The sequence below is a fragment of the Cebus imitator genome, unplaced genomic scaffold, assembly GCF_001604975.1.
Source record: "Cebus imitator isolate Cc_AM_T3 unplaced genomic scaffold, Cebus_imitator-1.0 Scaffold325, whole genome shotgun sequence".
Taxonomy (NCBI): Eukaryota; Metazoa; Chordata; class Mammalia; order Primates; family Cebidae; genus Cebus; species Cebus imitator.
This window is the reverse complement of record NW_016107640.1, coordinates 1,567,159-1,587,465: the sequence shown is the minus strand read 5'-3', so window position 1 is coordinate 1,587,465 and position 20,307 is coordinate 1,567,159. Positions and strand designations below refer to the sequence as shown.

At 46.0% G+C, this 20,307-nt stretch overlaps 1 protein-coding gene across 4 annotated transcripts in view; it reads right to left on the bottom strand.

Annotated features, from left to right (window-relative positions):
- Nucleotides 1-20,307, bottom strand: part of MYO5C (myosin VC) — a 105,232-nt gene that overhangs the window by 35,715 nt on the left and 49,210 nt on the right. For 3 of the 4 annotated variants that reach the window (XM_017504615.2, XM_037729956.1, XM_037729957.1), the window contains 12 exons: nucleotides 19,779-19,890; nucleotides 18,788-18,999; nucleotides 16,367-16,532; nucleotides 14,361-14,507; nucleotides 12,451-12,615; nucleotides 10,772-10,865; nucleotides 8,056-8,119; nucleotides 4,250-4,430; nucleotides 2,156-2,249; nucleotides 1,794-1,857; nucleotides 1,629-1,709; nucleotides 281-461 (listed from right to left, as the gene is read on the bottom strand). In XM_017504615.2, the coding sequence (XP_017360104.1) occupies nucleotides 281-461; nucleotides 1,629-1,709; nucleotides 1,794-1,857; nucleotides 2,156-2,249; nucleotides 4,250-4,430; nucleotides 8,056-8,119; nucleotides 10,772-10,865; nucleotides 12,451-12,615; nucleotides 14,361-14,507; nucleotides 16,367-16,532; nucleotides 18,788-18,999; nucleotides 19,779-19,890 (1,561 nt within the window). The remainder of the gene's footprint in view (nucleotides 1-280; nucleotides 462-1,628; nucleotides 1,710-1,793; nucleotides 1,858-2,155; nucleotides 2,250-4,249; nucleotides 4,431-8,055; nucleotides 8,120-10,771; nucleotides 10,866-12,450; nucleotides 12,616-14,360; nucleotides 14,508-16,366; nucleotides 16,533-18,787; nucleotides 19,000-19,778; nucleotides 19,891-20,307) is intronic. The other variant, XM_037729955.1, reaches the window with a different exon arrangement.

Here is a 20,307-nt window from a genome sequence, read left to right as displayed (position 1 = left end):
ACACACACACACACACACACACACACACACACACACACACACACACACACATACACATACACACAAAATCACAGCACCTGAATCCATCCTGAGGTGAACATACGTACTCTTATATGAGTGCTCTCTGGCCTGCAGTCATTTTATAGTATGATCACCAGAGCAAGTTATTTCACTTCTGGAAAAAGTAATTTATAACCACTGTTTCACTTAATTTTACTCCACTGACAAAGAACATCTCTAGTATGATGGCCACGACTGGGGCCCCCGGCTGAGACCATACCATGTTCTCTGATGTTAGCCTGGTAACCTCATGACGGATGCTTTCATTGATGTCATTTTCTTCTCTGAATAACTTCTGCAGGTGGTTGATTTCTTGACTTAGATGCACCACTTTGAAGTTCAAAGCTTCAATCTCCTTTTCATAGCAATCCTTCTGAGACTGAAAATGGCTCTCCAAAACACTATTAAAGGAGGGGTCAAGAAATAAACCTCATGGCCTTTGTTCTGTGCTGATGGCTAGGAGGATGCACATGTGTGGCAGTTATGAAGACCTACAGCAAGAGTGGTGCACCAGGTACATCCAGTTTACTTATGGACTCACACTTACAGGCTATGGAAACAGGAATGTCTAATTATAAAGTTTTCTAGCTAGTTAGGAAGCATTATGTGGGGGTTAATACATAGTTAACAATGAAGAAAATTTTAGAAGTTATATTTTTACACTCTTAATAGTTTAAAAAATATTGGCCAGGTGCAGTGGCTCACACCTGTAATCCCAGCATTTTGGGAGGCTAAGGCAGGCAGATCACTTGAGGTCAGGAGCTTGAGACCAGCTTAGACAACATGGCAAAACCCCGTCTCTACTAAAAATACTAAAATTAGCTCGGCGTGGTAGTGTACGCCTTAGTTCCAGCTAAAGGGGAGGCTGAGGCAGAAAATCACTTGAGCCCGGGAGGTGGAGGCTGCAGTAAGCCGAGATTACACCATTGCACTCCAGTCTGGCAATAGGGCGCGACTCCTTCTCAAAAACAAAGCAACACAAAACAAAATAAAACATGTTCTTTATGACACTACAGTTGTGGATACGAGTCATACATTTGTCAAAACCTACAGAATGTACATCAAGAGCGAACCCTAATGTAAACTACAGACTCTGGGTGACAGTGACGTGTCAGTGTGGTTCATCAGTGTGGTTTGGGAAGTTGACAGCAGGGGAGGTTGTGTGCATGTGGTGACAGGGGTATATGGGAACTCTCTGTATTTCTGCTCAACTTTGATGTGAACCTAAAACTGCTGTAAAAAATAGATTATTAATGTACATAAATGCAGCATATGCCTTAAATTTAACTGTATCTACATATCTCTGGCAACATTAGCTAACTTATTTGATAATCAGTTTTCACTGCATGGGTTATGGGGTTTTTCACTAGGCATTTTATCCCGCGAAAAGACTGCTCTTCATGAATACGCTAATTACTTAATTCTCAGAGAAATATTTCTAGTGGCGATTTGGTCATTTTACCATAAGGAATTTGTGTATCAATCTGTGTAAGGTAAACTTTGGACTTTCCAACAGTCTATTTATTATCTCTGAAAAATAAAGAAGAAACTTGAGGAGAATTTCTAACCGTGTTGCTTTCTTTAGTCCTTCATAAGCAAACCAGAGTTCTCCATCCTCATTTAAATGTTCCAAATCTTCCACAGAGAGCCTGGAAAATAAGAAAGATAAGAAAATCTATCATCCGTTCATGTTTTACATGTCTTACAATGTTTGATCATGCAGAAATCATTACCTGCTTCTTACATCTTCAATGTCATAGCTTTCAAGAAGTTGTTTGGTGATCTCTGACATCTTTTCTGAAAGGAAAGGGCAGAGTTGTATACATTACATTGTGGATGATCTACCATTTCCCATTTCCTTTCCAGGGCCACTTTTCTAGCTTCATAGAGTCTCCAGCTAAATAACCTACCAGCTATCCAATCAACCAACTAACCAACCTTCCAGCTATTCAACCAACTAGCTATCCAACCTACCAACTAACCAATCTACCATATGTCCAACCAAATTCATACCAAACGACACGTTTCCTTAGCAGTGACACAGCTATGATTTCCAGCCCGCACCCATGGTCTAAGAGACTCACATTTTTATTACCTCTCATTTCCCGTTTTTGTGACTGCACATGTTTCTCCACATCTATCTTCTGTGCCTGAAGTAGTTCTATCTCTTTTTCAAACTCAGAGATTGTCTGAATCACAGCAATGATGGAATCAGGTAAAGAAAAAACAGCAATTATGCTTTATATAACACAAAGGGGACACTATTATAGTGTACAGTATCTATGCAAGACTCAGTAAGCAAGACCTCACTGCAGTTTCTTTTGTAGTTAAAATCTTGTTAAGCCCTTACTGTTCACACAGCTTGTCTTTGAAGCATGCTTAGCTACTCAAAATGCCAGATCTACTGGGTTGTATCAATAGAATTAACTTCCCTGGGCCGGGTGCAGTGGCTCATGCCTGTATTTTCAGCACTTTGGGAGGCTGAGGTGGGCGGATCACCTGAGGTCAGGAATTCAACCAGCCAACATGGTGAAACCCTGTCTCTACCAAAAATACCAAAAAAAAAAAAAAAAATTAGTCTGGTTAGGTGGTGGGGACCTGTAGTCCCAGTTATTTGGGAGGCTGAGGAAGGAGAATCGCTTGAACCTGGGAGGTGGGTTTGCAGTGAGCCGAGATGGCGCCACTGCACTTTAGCCTGGGCAACAAGAGCAAAACTCAAGTATCAAAAAAATAAAAATAAAAAACAAAACCCAGAATAATCATTTTTTTTAGTTTTAATATTTTATCCATTGGTGGCTTCCTTGTACTGTTAAGCCTGCAGGTGAACAGACTGCAAGAGTTGAGGCTTGGAAGCCTCCACCTAGATTTCAGAGGACAGAATAATCTTAATAGATCACGTTGGAGAGTAACCCAGTCTTACCTACCAAAGAGGAAGTGAGTGACACCTACTGGTCCCTCCCTGCAGGCACAGCCTCACAATTTTCTACATTTAAGATACAGACCTCAGACCTCAGCCAGATGACAGGACTCCCACAGACTGACATCAGGCTCATGTGGCTGCTAAGAGTGAAGCAGTCAGAGGAATGAAAGTGGCCCTTCCTGATCAAGTGGTCTGACCTCCTACTTTTAAATAACAGGGGACGAGGCCCAGAGAAGAGAGCCACCTCAGCTGTGGAATTTAGCGGCCACCCAGACGTGTTTCCAAAAGTTCTTCTAAACCACACATGGCTAATCCATGACAATTACAGAGAATATTTGCATACTCCCACAAATACTCTACTAATATGTATTTCACATATTTAGTAGAAGCTTAAAAGCTTCTACTTCCCAACTTAATGAAGAAAAATGTCTTACATTTAAGAACAAAGGGACACTAAGTTTTCTGGTAGGAAAACAATTCACTTAAGCCTTAATTGTCCAAGCATAGATCATTACTTCATCCGTTCATTCATTTTTCTCAAGAGCTTTTCATTAAATTGCCCAGGAGTATTTATATATTTTTAATTATAAATACAGGTAAAAACTAATATTTTTATGTATGATTATGCAGTTTTAAAAATTCTACCACATGATTTTTCCCTCAGCTTTATAAAAATTTACTTTAAAATTTCTACCATTAATTGACAATTTATAGCTTTATTGATGTTATAATTTTGAATGTGGAATAATTAAATCAACCTAATTAACCTCAAATACTTGTCATTTTTTGTGATGAGAACATTTAAGATTTACTCGTAGCGATTTTGAGATGTACAATATACCCTTACTAACTACATTCAGCACACGATGCAATGGATAATTGTTTTAGTAAATTTTCTAGTAACAGTTTAAATGGAAGATTTTGATAAGGTAACTTTAATGCAGGTGTTTATAGATGTGATGGATTATATAATAAGGATTCACCTGAATTGACAGTCTAATTTGGAAGTAGTCTCTACATAACATATTTAAATAACTTTACATAAATGTAATTTCAAAAAAGTTAGAAAGTTGACTTTTAAATACAGAGTACAATGAGTGCTAACTCAAAGGCAGCCTGGACTTTCACGAGTGAAAGGACTGAAGGAATTAGGCTCCACTAGCCTGTGGCCTTTACACAGAAGCTTTTAGCTGTCTGATCTGTGGGAACTTGGAATTGCAATCACATCACTTAACTGGAGGGCAGGGCTGAATGCGAGAGCAGCTCTACCTTGGCCTGCGAGCTCAGGCGGGCCACTTCCGCCTTCAAGCCATCAGAAGTGACATGTCCCTCCTCCACCAGGTGTTGGAGTTGCATCTTCTCATCCTTGAGAGCTTTAATTTCTTCCTTCAGAGACTGAATCTGCTTCTCATAGTCTTGTGTTTTCAGTTCAAAACTTTTTTCAAGAAGCCTAGGTAGCAAAAGAAGAAAATAACTGAGTGCTGAGCACGGTGGCTCAAACCTGCAATCCCAGTATTTTGAGAGGCCGAGGCAGGCGGATCCCTTGAGACCAGGAGTTTGAGAACAGCCTGGGCAACACAGAGAGAGACCCCGTCTCCACTAAAAATACAAAAGTTAGCCAGGTGTGGTGGTGCACGCCTGTACTCCCAGCTACCCAGAAGGCTGAGGTGGGAGAATCGCTTGAGCCCAGAAGGTCCAGGCTGCAGTGAGCTGAGGTCAGGCTACTGCACTTCAGCCTGGGCGACAGAGCAAGACCTCTCCCCGTAACACCTCTCACCACCCCCCCCCACAAAAAAGAAGGAAATAATTTAGAATTGTCTCCACAGTCTTTACTTTGAATTAGAACAATACATCATTTTGAAAGCAACAAGAGGAGACAAGTTAATTAGGACCTACTGCGACAGTTCCAGCAAATAATGGCCTTATTTTTAGCAAACTGTTTCCCCTTTGATTAGGTGAAAGGCAACTTCTTAACACCTCCTGATCTGAAAGGTGTGACTTTACAATGACCACACACAGGGGACACTGGATAGGGAGGCTGAACTTAAAAGACACACTGGTTGTTGGGGCACTGTATTCCCAACCCCTGATTCCATGTAGCCCCCGAGAGGGGCCAGTTTTCTTCAGCGAATACCTTGGCGTGCTCTGCCAAGTCCTGGCTCCTTCCTCATTCCAAGGATCCTGCTGGAGTTTATCTGATCCCAAACAAGAGAGCTATCTGATACATCCAGGAGTCTAGCCCTTCGAAAATTCTAGAATAAATGGCAGCAAATCCAGGTGCCCCAAAGTACACGGAAATCCAACTGCTCTAGAAGTTTGCACAATTAAAAATTTGATGATTAACTAAGAAAATAATTGAAGAGAGATACATAACCTAAACAGGCCCAACACAGCCCACAGGGCCCCTGAAGCACCAGCTCTATGACTTTATTAAACCATTCTACCTGCTGAGCTGTCAACTCAGTTCATAACTTGCTTTTATAGAACAAAAGGAAAAACTCTGAGAAAGAGAGCCACATTCCTAATAAACATTTGATTTCTTTTTGATAGAATTTTTTTTTTTTTGAGTCAGAGTCTCTGTCTGTCGCCCGGCACCAGGCTGGAGTGCAGTGGCGCAATCTCGGCTCACTGCAACCTCCACCTCCCAGGTTCAAGCAATTCTCCTGCCTCAGCCTCCTGGGTAGCTGGGACTACAGGCGCACGCCACCCAGCTAATTTTTTTTGCATTTTTAGTAGAGATGGGGTTTCACCATGTTGGCCAGGATGGTCTTGATCTCTCGACCTCGTGATCCGCCTGCCTCGGCCTCCCAGAGTGCTGAGATTACAGGCTTGAGCCACGGCGCCTGGCCTAGAAGTTTTCTTTTTTTTTTTTTTAAAGACACAGTTTCATTCTTTCACCCTGGCTGAAGTGAAGTGGTGGAATCTCAGCTCACTGCAACTTTCAACCCCCAGGTTCAAGTGATTCTCCTGCCTCAGGCTCCTGAGTAGCTGAGATTATAGGCACCTATTACCACATTCAGCTTACGTTTTTATTTTTAATAGAGATGAGGTTTTACCATGTTGGCCAGGCTGGCCTCAAACTCCTGACCTCAGGTAATCTGCCAGCCTTGGCCTCCCGAAGTGCAGGGATTACAGGTATGGGCCACCACACCCAGCCTCTTTTTTCTATAGATACTAACAAACTTGGTTTCCTGGTTTTTAAAAAAACTTCAGTGCTCCCAAGAGGCCAGGAAAACGCCTATAAAAATGAAAACTGCAAGCAACAGTCTTGTTTTTTTTTTTCAGACAGGGTCTCGTTCTGCCGCCCAGTCAAGAGTGCAGTGGCACGATCTCAGCTCACTGCAGCCTCTGCCTCCCAAGTGCAAGTGATTCTCCTGTCTTAGCCTCCCTAGTAGCTGGAATAACAGGCATCTGCCACCACTCCCAGCTAATTTTTGTGATGTCACCACATTGGCCAGGCTGGTCTTGAACTCTTAACCTCAGGTGATCCACCCACCTTGGCTGCCCAAAGTGCTGGGATTATAGGTTTGAGACACCATGCCTGATCCAGAAGTCTTATGCAAATTTTTTTTTTTTTTTTTTTTTTTTTAGATGGAGCCTTGCTCTGTTTCCCAGGCTGCAGTGCAATGGTGTGGTCTCGGCTCACTGCAACCTCCACCTCCTGGGTTCAAGCAATTCTCCTGCCTCAGTCTCCCAAGTAGCTGAGATTACAGGCGCATACCACCACGCCCTGCTAATTTCTGTATTTTTAGTAGAGGCGGGGTTTCACCACCACGTTGGCCAGGCTGGTTTTGAACTCCTGACCTAGGGATCTGCCCACCTTGGCCTCCCAAAGTGCTGGGATTACAGGCGTGAGCCACCATGCCTGGTCATGTAAAAAGCATCTTAGACACACAACCTGAGCTGGTCTGGAGGGTACCCACAGACTCCAGGCCTCTTGGAACCTCCTAAGAACTGCAACAGGGGCCAGGAATTCCCCAGTTGGCTGACCAGGGACTGAACGAAGCTACAGATAAGTGCTAACAAGGAGCAAGGGCAGAACACAGGCCTAGAGAGGGTGAAGAGTTTTATTCCCTTCTCTGGCCTGCCTCGCCCTGACCCATTTAGGATTGCAAACAGCCCAAAATGACCTGGCCTCAGCCTGACTCTCCAAGCCCCCTGCTGGAAATGATCACTCCCAAGTGGTCCCTGCACATAAACAGATGCTGAAAGCCAAGCTCTTCTTGAATTAAAAGCTCATCGACAATTATATTTTTCTAGGAAAATGAGTTAATTAAACATATTTAAAAACTGATAGAGGATCATGAAACACTTCATATATTTGTTAACTCTTGGAGCGATTCTGTGATATTCTCTGCTCTCTTTAGAATTGTACTTCCTCACCCAGACCCAGGCTGTCCTGGGGAAGTTTTGTATCCTACCACCCCAGGCAGCCCTGTGCCTTCTAGCCCCCCCAAAGGGCTACACCTAGAATGTTGTATCTCTTTCCAGGTACCGTGCCATGTACCCCAACTTTAAGAAAAGCCTTTGGCTCCTTAAGAGAAGGGAAGCCCAGATTGGAGTCCTTGGAGATTAGTAAGGGTTTGCTATTGAGACAGGAAAGGTAGGCTGGTACAGTACAAGGTCAGGCATCTACCTTAATTTCGGTGAGGTGTGTTACTTACCTTACCTTCTGGGATAAAAGACAAACTAACAAGTACAACAGGTGGCAAAGGAAGGGAGGGAGGTTTATTTCCCAGGCAAGAATGTTACTTCTTGGATTTAGTGGAAGTTAAAGGGGGTAGTAGTCTCTGAGTTTTGCACTGTCTTAGCAATAAAGTAAAAAAAGAAAGAAATTCCTGGTAGTCTGCTGTACCCACCCCGCAGAAGCTTTATGAACTGCTCCAGAATGTGTGCACTATCTGATGGCACACACTGTGGAACTCAGCTCTCATAAATCTCCAATCTCACTTCCTAAAAATAGTCACACCCCACTTTCCTGTATCTGTGATCTGCTATATGCAAGCTGAGAAGGAAAATATAAAACAGCGCGGAGAGAAGAAAGAAGCAGCTTTAAGGCAAACCAGATTCCATACATTCTTTGTTGTTCTTCCTTTCGTACATCATCAAAGAGCTGCTTGGTGAGGTGGTCCATTTTTTCTGTAAAAAGAGAATGCTTTTTGAGATATGTCTGCCAAATCAATAACTTGATTGTTTCATGTTAAGTTTAACAATCATGTGATGTTTATTACTAACAGGGCTTACAGTGAGAATGTAGATCATTTTTTATAAACATGAAATACAGATGAGAGGGTTTCAAAATAATAATTCTCACAAATCTGTCAGGTTGGAATTATCAATAGTTTCATTTATAGTGCTTTTATCATTTGTGACTGACTGTCATTTATTGAAATAGGTATATTGGCTGTGAGACGATGAATATTATTAAAAATAAATAGAAACCCTTTGGGGAGAAAATGATCCATTTGTGACAAGGCTTCTCAATCTTGGCACTATTGATACTTTGGGCTGGATAACTCTCTGCTGTGGAGAGGGGCTGTCCCATGCATTGCAGCATTTTGAGCAGCATCCCTGGCTTCTACCCTCTAGAAGCCAGTAGCATTTCTGCTCCAGCTGTGACAACCAAAATTGTCTCCAAACATTGCCAAATGTCTGGGGGTGGGGCGGCAGCAAGCAAAGCTGAGAACCATCTGTGATAACCGAGAAAATAATTAAGTGTCTGTCTTCATCTGGGGAAGAGGAAGTACAAAAAAAGACAGCTGTTAACACTGAAATACAAGAGTCATAAGCACAAAGTCTACAGGCTGAAGGGCAGGACATTCCGTGGTTGTGACAACCCCACATACCCAACACACCCATATGCCACAGGGCCATCAAAATGGGAGACCGGCAATGCAGCCTCTTCAACGGTGATGTCTCTATTTGTGCTGAGCTGACATCTCATCATCGAGCTCTACCTCGCCTCTGAGCCCCACCCCAGAAGGGGTACTTGGGGTGTAGTGTCGATAGCAATTCTCCAAATTACTTTTTTTTTTTCTAAGCCAATGGTTTAGTAGTTTGCCTAACATAGTGCTAAATGTTTCTGAATCAAAATGACTGCTTCAGAAGGTTGTAAGGCAGCCAGGAAATACTGGGGGAAGTGCTCAAGCTTTAATTTAGAAGAAGCCAGCACGATCTGATATAACTTCAACTTTCAATTAACCAAAAGCATTGGCTTTAATTCTGGTGCCTACCATCTTGGGCCATTTGCAAATGAGCTAAAGAAGCTGCTCAAATGTGATTTACTTCCTAAAAGGAAGGGGGTTATGTTCAGGTTAAGTTGGAATCTCAAAAAGGGGAAATACCATTTGATAGCATCCGTGGGTCACAGGTCACAAGCATAGGTAAAAGTTGGTGCTGTTCAGAAAACACTGCTTGCCATGTTGGGGGAGGCGCACAGGATAAGCAGCTTATAATTATTCGGTTGAAAGTTATCATGGACTTTTTGGGAGAGGATATAAAGTTACTTATCCAAACATGACATGGTCTCAGGAATATAATTTTCAGGTTATATTCCTGAGAATTTAAACGTCCTTGCGGGAAATTCTATTTGAAATTAGGGGGGGAACCCCCAAAACAACTACCCAAGAGGAGTGTGCTGTAATAAAAAGGGTGGAGATGGGGAAACCCTTTCCTAACTCAGGTTCAAGGTTCACTCCAGACCTGACCTGTCCCTGTTCATCTCTGACTTTCACATGGCTCCTGTGCCCACACCATCAGCCCTATAGAGACAGGGTGGAGGGCTCACAGCATTGGAATGAGAGGGCATGCCCTGCTCCTGTCAGCACCTGCACGGCCTTTCCTGCCCAGTGCCTGGTCTCAGGTGGTTTACTCCCTCTTCATCAACATTTGCCCCTCCCACTCTGCCCAGAACTCCCGGGGCTCTGCGCTCCCCTGGGTCCTGTCATATCCACCATCTGCTGGGCCAGAGGTGCGAGTAGAATCCCAGGCCTGAACCCTCACGCCCCTGCTGCCCCCATTGGAGCTTTAGGAAGAGATCCCTAGACAAGATCACTGAGATCGGTGATTTAAACCCGTCTGGTCAGGGACTGCCAGGCTCTGTGGCCTGTTGCCTCTTCTGAGATACAGCAAGTACTGTCAAGTTGAATTTGAGCTGGAAAGCCCAAATGGATGGAGCGAGGCTAAGCATAGCTGTGCCACACCCCTAAAGGAAGTGACACCTACTGGTTCCAGGGTCTGCCCTTCACTCAGGGCAGGACAGTGGCAGAGGACACAGGTGTCACTTTGGCTAACTAACTCTCACAGATTGAAATGTTTTCTGCAAATCTTTGGCAAGCACCCAACATGACCGCGGCATTACCCTGATAGTACATCAGAATCACCATACAGGTTTTCTAAATTACAGATGTCTGAACCACCTCTGACACCACCACACACCCATGTGCACACACAGACACACACACACACACACACACACACACACACACCCATTTTCTGATGCAAAAGCTCTGGGCTCATGGTCTGACCACCTGTGCTTTGCAAAGGGTCCAGGAGGTTCTGAGGCCCAGAGAGGAACTGCTGTGCTGTCTGACAAAAGATGGAAATAAAATAGATGAATCTGTAGGGCAAAGTTACCATGACTTAAATGTAGTTATTCCCTGTGGAGTGAAAACTGTCTCACTAAACCAAGTGTTCGCCAGGGGCCTTGGTTCTAAAACTGGTCACCCCCAATACTGTTTACTGAGTGGCAAATCAGTGAATGTCTGGATTTATAAGCCCCCGGAGCTTTACCTTTCAACTCTTCAGTCTTCTCTTGAAGCTTCAGCTGTATTTTTTCTTTCTCTGTTTCCAGTTCTGAATTATGCTTCTGAAGCTTTGCCAATTTCTGGCAGAGGGAAGGGGGAAAAGCAAACTTTTTTGAAAACCTCACTTCAAGTTGTCACCATTGCCTTGGCAAAAGATGTATATTCTTAAATTAGTTTATTTTTTCTCAGCTCCTGTCCCTAGATAACAGCCAGGACCAGCCCACTGTAAGATGCTGCCATTAGTTCCACATGCAAGGGCTCAATGTGGCTTCAAAGGTGACACTATTCCTGACCCGGCAAGCAAGGGCTGAAACAAGGAGAAAGGATACATCCAGAGGCTCCTTGATGTCAAGGACATACCTCTTCCTTTTGCAGAGCTTCTCAGTAGCCAGGGGACTTTATATATCGAATATGCTATGATTATGCAGTTGATGGCGTACAGGGGATTCACACTTTGCAATTGTTATGACTCAGGAAGGATGTGTGAGCACAGCAGAATTCCTACCATTTCAATTTCTCCTGGTAAAGTGTCTGCTGGGCTGGCAGCAGGCCCCATGGTACTGACTGATGGTGACAGGCAGCTGCTAATGCCCACCGTAGCAGTGTTGGTACACCCAGTACCGGGTCATGGGGAGGGCAAAGGGATGTCTTCTGGGCCTCCAAGCTACCAAACCTGGGTGCTAAGACTTTGAAAAGGCAGCAGAGGCCAGGTGCGGTGGCTCACGCCTGTAATCCCAACACTTTGGGAGGCCAAGGCAGACGGATCACTTGAGGTCAGGAGTTCCAGACCAGGCTGGCCAACATGGTGAAACCCCACCTCTACTAAACATACAAAAAATTAGCTGGGCATGGTGGCAGGCACCTGTAATCCCAGCTACTCAGGAGGCTGAGGGAGGAGAATCGCTTGAACCCAGGAGGTAGAGGTTGCAGTGGGCCAAGATCATGCCACTGTGTCTCTGGGTGACAAAGACTCCCTCTCAAAAAACAAAAGAAAAAAAAAAGGCAGCAGCGTGAATGGTAATAAAGACCACCTTCCTAGAACAAACTAGCTCACACTTTTGCAGGGACTCACTGTAGGCATTTGGCTAAAGTATTTCATCTGACCATTTTATTCTCACAACAATTCTGTCAGCCCTTTTTGGTTACTCTCATTTTTTTATGAGGAAACTAAAATTCAGAGAGGGTAATAGACTTAGCCAAGGCTGTCCAGCCAGCCAAAGGCAAGATTTCAATCTGGGGCATCTGGTTTTTACATTGACTGCTCTTTTCACTACACTGGAGATGAAAACCCTACCCTAGCTTTGCACTGCTTTTCAGGGGGAGATGTTTCCAGGGCAGAGACCTTAAGGACAAGTCACAGGGGACTAAGGTCATCTGGAAGAAAGGGAAGGGGCCAGCCAGAGCTCTTTGGGCCTTTCATCACTTTGCAAAACTCGAAAAAGAAAACCTATGTTGCATTTCTAATTATTAACCCCCTCCCTTCCCCTAGACTTGAATGAGCTGATCTCGCTTTTCCTAAAAGGGAGGCTCCCTTTGGTAATGGAAGTTGAAAGCAAAATCCGATGTGCTCTGCAGAAATCCGCTTCATAGGAAAAGCCTGCAGGGCTCCTCTTTTCCACAGAGAGTCCGTGTCTTTCCCTCCCGGCTCACAAGCCCATGGCTGACCTCTTCCACGGCATCCCTGTATCTCTTCCCCCTCTCCTCGTAATGCTGCCTGTGGGTGGCTGCTCTTTCTAGCTCTGTTTCCAGCTTCTGAATCTTTTCCACATCCCCAGCTCGAAGAGCAGCCAGGCTGGTCAGCTTCTCCACCAGCCCATGGTTTTCTTTGTTCTAGAGAAAAGAAAATCCAGATGTTTAGACGTTTATCCAAAAAGAGATGCTGTTCCATTTAATTCTCACGGCCTTTGACACGGAATCCAAATCTGAGCAGTTGCTTTACACTGATCACACTTATCACTGCACTGACATTTGTTGATCTTCTCCATGGTGAAACCAGCATGGCAAGATCTTGCTGGGTACATGTCTTCCAAACTGGTGGCTATTTTAATGTGGGACATTTCCAGTCCTGGAGAACCAGGACAACTCTACTGTTATGGGCCAAACTTTGCCCCCCCCAAAAAAAATTTGTTTGTTGAAGTTCTAACCTCTGAACCTAGGAATATCACTATATTTGAAGGCAGGCCTTTAGAGGGGGAATTGAGTGAAACGAGCCCTCAGGGTGAGCCCTACTCCAATATGATTGCCATCCTTAGAAGAAGGGGGGATTAAGACACAGGCACAGACATGAAGGGAAGACCATGTGAAGACAAAGAGAGGTGGCAGTCACCCACAAGCTAAGGAGAGAGGCCTCAGAAGAAACCAACCCTGCCAATACCTTGATATGGGACCACCAGCCTCCAAAACTGTAAGACAGTAAACTTCTGTTGTTTAAGCCACCCAGTCAATGATACTTTGCTGTGACAGTCCTGCAAACTAACACACCTAAAACGGAGCTCAGGCAGCATCAGGACTCTGGCCAGGCATTGCCAAGGCAATTTTTTTTCTGAGATGGAGTTTCGTTCTTGTTGCCCAGGCTGGAGTGCAATGGTGCAATCTCCGCTCACTGCAACCTGTCTCCCGGGTTCAAGCGATTCTCCTGCCTCAGCCTCCTGAGTGATGGGACTTCAGGCATGTGCCACCATGCTGGCTAATTTTCCATTTTTAGTAGAGATGGGGTTTCTCCATGTTGGTCAGGCTGGTCTCAAACTCCCGACCTCAGGTAATCCGCCCGCCTCGGCCTCCCAAAGTGCTGGGATTACAGGTGTGAGTGACCGTACCCGGCCTGGCCACGGCTATTTTTAATTGCTATTCTGCACAAACTGTGTAGCATGCAGGCCTGTTACACAACAGCACAAAAAAGGGAAACCCAGCTGACTCCAAGTCTATTTGTTCACACACACACTCGTTCATTCAAGAGCCCTGTGGTATAGCTTAGGGCTAAGTTTAAAGCTCACCTTAGGAGAGCCTCAGGATTATTTGAGACAGGCCTGGGAGTGAGTTTTATGGATGTGGACATTGTGTGTTCCATAGCCCTCCCCACCAGCTGAGAGCATATGGATGTTTCTTTTCCTACCAGTGGGAATGGTATGGAGAATCTTCCCAAACTAGGCAGGGCTGCAGCCAGACCCTAAGGCACCTGTGGGAAAATTAGAACTGGCAGCTCCTTTGAGCTGATACAATCCCATGGCAGCATGCTTGGCATGCAGACAGCATCTTTGAGCAAATTAGGAGGTATCTTTGCTTCAAGGCAGCACAGCTTCACACAGGGACACCTGCCTTGGTAAGTGGAGGCAGGCTGGATTTCAGCCCCACCTGCTATCTGAGGTAGGCGCACTTGTGCAGTATACAACCTATGCCACCACAAGCAGCAACTCTTCACAGTGTACTTCTGTTTCCTAGCTCACGGGGTCCACGTAAACTGTGTGAACCTCCTAACATGGGCATACATATTAACAGCACAGTTAAGAAACTGCTCCAGAACAAAATACACCCATGTAAGAAAACATAGACATAAAAGATGCACTATGAGCACCAACCTGATCTTCCAACTTTTTCTGCAAACGCTGGACCCTGTAAGTAAGCTGAATGTTGAGCACGAATCGTCGGATACTCTGGAATCTGCGTCTGGCCAGCCACGCCCGTGCGTATTTCTGCAGAATCACGGCCTTGTGTTCTTCCAGCATCTTTAAAACAAGATTTTGTGAAATATAAACTGGACCCCAGCTCCTCCTCTAACCAACACCTCCAACGCTGGAAGATGTAACTGCCACAGTGTAGAAAATGAGTTTCTTCTTGCCAATCTGCAGAGCTGTATCACACCTAGACTTTTCAAACAATAACCAAAGCATACCTGTAGCAGATGTGTATCAACAGACACTCTCATACTAGAACCCCCTCATCTCCAGGAAGGTCTTTATGCAGAAAAACAGCCTTGCTATTGTTGTAAAAAATGGTATGAGAAACCTGTGTCCCAAGAAATCGGTCTCCGCCATAACTTTCTTTTTTTTTTTTGCAGAGACTAGTTATTTCAGAAAGATACTTGCCATATTCAGCATCAAAGCAGTTGTACTAGGGCCGGGCCTATAGTTCACATCTGTAATCCCAGAGCTTTGGGAGGCCCAGGAGGGAAGATCACTTGAGGCCAGGAGTTCAAGACCAGCCTAGGCAACATAGCAAAATCTCATATCTACAAAAAAATTTTAAAATTAGCCAGGTCTGGTGGCATGTACCTGTAGTTCTAGCTACTCAGGAGGCTGAGGAATGAGGATCCTTTTAGCCCAGGAGCTCTAGACCAGCTTTGGCAACACAGAGAGACCCATTTGCTATGGAAAAAAAAAAATAGAAAAATTAGCTGGGCACGGTGTCTCATGCCTGTGATCCCAGCTGCTCAGGAGGCCAAGATGGGAGGATTGTTTGAGCCTGGAAGGATGAGGCTGTAGTGAGCTGTGACTGTGTCACTGCACTCCAGCCTGGGCAAGAGAGTGAGACCTTGTCTCAAAAATAAATAAATATATTTTTTTAAAAAAGGTGATTCCAGGAATTAGCCAGAAAGAAACCCCCAAAATATACTGTTCAGGTTTTCAGCTTTAAAGTATCTTTGGACAACTTTTTAATTTGTTCATCAGAAGTGACCAAATTGAGATGGTGAAATCTCTGAGACCAAACTTTTGTCCTATCTCAACCCCTTTCCCATCCACTCACAGGATGGATCATACACCCCTATGTTGAAGTGAACACTTACTGCTCTCCTGCCTCCTTGAAAAAAGGAAAACTATGTCTTTGCCATATGAAACTCATCACCCTTTTCTGGGTCTGAAGCTGCTGCCTCTAAAAGTGCCATCTCATTGTGCTTTGTATTAGTCAGTGCTAGAACAATCTCGAACAGCTTATGTACAAAACTGGTTCAATTTTACATTACTCTGAATTTGTTTCTTTGCATCTGGAGCACGCTGGCCCACACCATCTGGCTGTGAGAGCTCTCTCCAGTCTGTGGGCTGGCAGTGTGCTGATCTTTTAAAGTTCCTTTCCCCATTCAGTCTCTGCTTTAGGTGAGTTCTGCTGGGGGTACAGCCTGCACGTTATTGGCCTAAAATATACTTTCCTTTGGTGTGGTTTCTTTGGGGCCAACTGGGAGAAAGAGAAACTATCAGTCCTCCTGGGGTGGGTGTGTGTGTGTGTGTGTGTGTGTGTGTATTTTAAGACAGGATCTTCCTCTGGGGGTGTGTGTGTGTGTGTATGTGTATATGTGTATTTCAAGACAGGATCTCCCTCTGTTGTCCACACAGGCTGGAGTATACTGGCGTGACCATAGCTCACTGCAGCCTTGAACTCCTGGGCTCTCGGGATCCTCCCACTTCAGCTCCCTGGTTAGTTGGGACTACAGGCATGAGCCACAGCACCTGGCAGAATCTCCTTTCTGGCTTGGCTGACATTTTGTGCAAAGCGAGTTTGCCCATAGTGGAGTCTCTCCCTGGGCCCTATTTCGTTCTCAGTAAGGAAGGCCCGTACACCCTTCCCTCCTCTACAGAGAGGTTGGCTGTACCTTTCGATACCTCCTCCTTGCCAGGAATCCTCGGGTGTAGGCCTGGATGGTGATGGTAGCCACGCGAATCAGCTGATACAGACTGCGAACAAGATATCCACGGCAGTGCTTCTGAATGATTATGGCTGCCCAGGCTTCTTTTAAGGCCATTGCAGTAATAGCTTTCCTTGGTTAACAAGGATGAAGAGTGAGTCTGTTATCCACAGAGCATCAACTTCCATAACAGAGCTGCAGGCTTGGCTAGCATGTGTTTAGTAAGGAAGGTTCAAATATGTTGCACCTCTCCTCATTAAACTCTGGGACTGTTTATCCTAATGCCTACTCGAGGCCAATCCCCAGTTCCCTCTCCTTGAGGAACCACATGGGAACTTTCACTCTCTTCCTATTCAGGCCAGTCGACTCACCTCCACTCAGGTGCCCACAGAGACCATGACAATGAGACTGTGCACTGGCGCTGCACTTGCTCATTCGTGTCCTCATTCATTCATGTGGGAGATCATGCTGGAGCCTCCAGATCAAGGCTGGCAAATGATGGCCCGTGGGCCAACTCAGGCTGCTGCCTGCCATTTTCAAGCTTTACTGGAACACAGCCATATTTACACCTCACCCGTGGCTGCTTTCATGGCATGGCAGCAGGAGAGACTGCAAGCCCTCAATGCCTTACATAGTTATCATCTGGTCCTCTACTGCAAAAGTTTGCTGCCCCTGTCTAAATGACTAGAGGTGAAGATAATGTTCTTGCCTTTAGAGTTCACAGCCTCATGTACAGAAAGACTAACAAATGGCCAAGAAAGAGAAAAAGTAAAATTCCAACTAACAAGATGTGTAAGTGAGAAGGGAAAAAATGGTTATCCTGCTTGGGAAGAGCTGATACGAGCCAGCCCTTGATGGAATAGGATGTCTGTACATAGTGGAGGCTAGAAAAGGCTTTCAGAATGACGGATCAGCACGAGTAAAGGCACGGAGGCCCAGCAGTGCCTGAAATACTCAGAGAAGGAGTTTTTTCAGAATCCGTAGAATAATAAGCATGAAGAATATCAGTCTTCAGTGAGGTTAGAAAAATAGATGGGCACCGTTTGTTATTTTAAAAATATATTTGGTGAACACCTACTATGACAACTACCATGCTAGGTCTAGGTATGGATGACCCAACAAGTGTGGTCCCTGTCCTCATGGAGCTTCCATTCTTATGAATGCACCCAGGCAATGGAGGGCTTTGAATACCACGTCAGAGACTGAATGCTATTCTGTAGGAAACAGGGGCCTTTAGATGGATTAAAGGCAGGTGCAGAGCAGTGGCTCAATCAGGCTCTGACGTAGGAAGATGGGAGGGAGGTGGCAGGTGGAGCATGGTGCCATCAGAGTGCAAGGCAGGTGATGCCGTGAGCCTAACCTGGGGACAGCAGTGGGATGCAATGAATGAGACAGGCAAGAGGCCAGCAGGGCAGGATGATCAGGCCCTGGTGAGACCCACATGGAAAGGCAGCACGGCCTTGGCGGGGAAGATAACTGGTTTCCTTCTCTAGAGACTGCTGTTATCCACTGATCCGGAAGCACGGGAGGGTGAGGCAGCCTGGCCGTTGTGTCCACGCTGGTCATGCAGAGGCCAGATGGCACCACAGGCCAGCCTCAAGCTCAGGAAGAAGTCAGGCTCACAGATGCAGCCTAACCCTAAATGCTGGCCTTCTCAAGCATGCTCACAGCATCCCAAGGAAGGAGCAGGACGGGCAGAGAGAAACAAACAGTTTATCCAGGAGCACCCTGGTCTCATGCTTTCCAGCAGGTACACCGAAGCCCAGGAAGTCCCGGAATGACCCTGGTCCTTCAGTGGGCTAGCAGGGTCGTGTGGACTCTCAGGACCCCCGAGGCGGGTGGGATCGGCATAGCTGGTAGACCACCCTCCCCTCAACCCTCTGCTCGGCTGGGGCCGCTGTAGCCTTCCTCCTCAGGGGTTGTGTGATGGGTTTGCTGCCAGGTCTTGCCAGGGACCCCCTCTGCCATGGTGCACCCTCCAACGTTGCAGGCAGGGTAGTCGCTGGCTGTTCTTGGCATCTGTCCTTTGGATCTTCACTAGGGCCCTGATGGTCTTCGGCATTTTCAATTCCCACAGGAAAGGGGCCCTGGGCCTCTCCCTGGGCTTCCGGAACTCTGACTCTCCTTACTAACACCCTCACCAGGGCTTCCTCCCTACAGGGCCCTGGGTCTCAGCTCACCATGCAGACACCAGGCAGAGCCAGCACTACCTGCCTCTGAGAGACGAACCCTTCTTGCCTCAACGCTCGTGACCACAAAAGGGACCCATGCACAGCTGCACCCTGGGTCACAGGAGAAAGGTCCTTTGTCATTGATGGCTGCTCCCCCTGGAGATGATCGGCACAGAAAGACCCACAGTTCCACATGTGTTCCTTGATTCCAACATACCTCACGGTTTGCTGACCCCGGAAGTACTGCTGGATTATCAGGGCGGCTCGTCTCTCCCGGAGGAATTTTTTCCTCTGGAGCCAGCCACGAATGTGCTTTTGTATCATCACACAACTCTGCCTCAGTTTATCCAGTCGAAGTTTCTCTAAATAAGCCACTTGTCCGGCTCTGAAGAAAATTTTGGTTTTACCAAACTGGTACTGATTAGAATCCTGGAAGAGAAAAATGATGGAGTCAGAATTAAAATCTTTCAGGTTTTCTATAGCATAATATTTGGAAAAGACCTTTAAGGACTCAAAGGTGACAGAAATATTATTATTTTGCCATTTAGAGCAGAAAAATTCATATTGTGATCTAGAAATGCATCCTTTGAGTTGTTTAAAGCCACACTGGAGGAAGAAATGGGACTTAGGCTGTGGAATCCATCTGTGAGTGAGAAGGCGAGTGAGGGTCACGTGCAGCGATTCTCAGCTGGACTCCCGGGAACCTCAGCTGCTCTCACGTGGTCTCCACATCAGAGTAGAAGACACTGGGGAAGTTTGGTTTTCTGTCTTCATTCTGGGTTCTCTTCACCACTGCCTTTGCTGGACCTTGGAACTCCCCACCCTTTCCCATCACACCTCATCACTGCAGCAATGACGTCAATCCACACTGGGCACCATGCCGGAGCCATGTGACTCAACAACCACCCTAGCTAACCATATCCTATCAGCCTGGTCCACAGAGGATGGGGTTAGATCGTGGGAGAACAAAGCAGGACACGAGGACACTAGGGAGGCCAGGGTTCGGATGTGGATTCCCAACGGGGACTCATGGCCCAGGGAGTGCTCTGCTATGGTCTCCTTAGCAGGTAAATGCTGGGGGCACCTTTTCTTTCTTCTCAGGTGTTCATGATTACAGTCCTGAGAGTCCAACACAAAGATGAAACAGCACATTTGGGAGACGTGCTTCCAGGAAGGAGACCATGATCCCAAGAGGTGGGGAAACTGACCTGGATGAATCTGTGTAAAACCGCCTTGCACACCTCCTTTTTATCGCTGAAGGAAAGCTCTTGCTTGGTCATGAGAATGCTGTAGCGGCTGTAGAACTCGATGTATGTCCACCTGGAAAATCAAAGGGGATCAAAGCCAGGCGAGTCAGAGGAAGCATGTTGTGTCTGCGGACTCCGCTGCCTTACCTGCCACTGTTATCACAGGGCACAGGTGGTAGAATCTGTCCTGAGGATGATGGCACTGATCTTTGATACCCCACCTGCCTGAGACACTACCAAGACACACTGAGCACATCTGTCTGCCCAGCGATTGTCCTCCTTCTCCCATTCATTGTCTTCTCCAGCACCCCGGAGAAGCAGTGGGGCCGCCATCAGCAGCTGAGATACAGTGAGGGGGTGAGGAGGTGTTGGTGGTCTCTGTCCCCCACAAAGCCTATTTCTCACCCTCTTCTGGACTTCCCAAAGGGCAGTGGGAAAATCTTGGGGGCACTTTACAGAGGCTGAAAGTATCTGACAAAAACCATGGCAG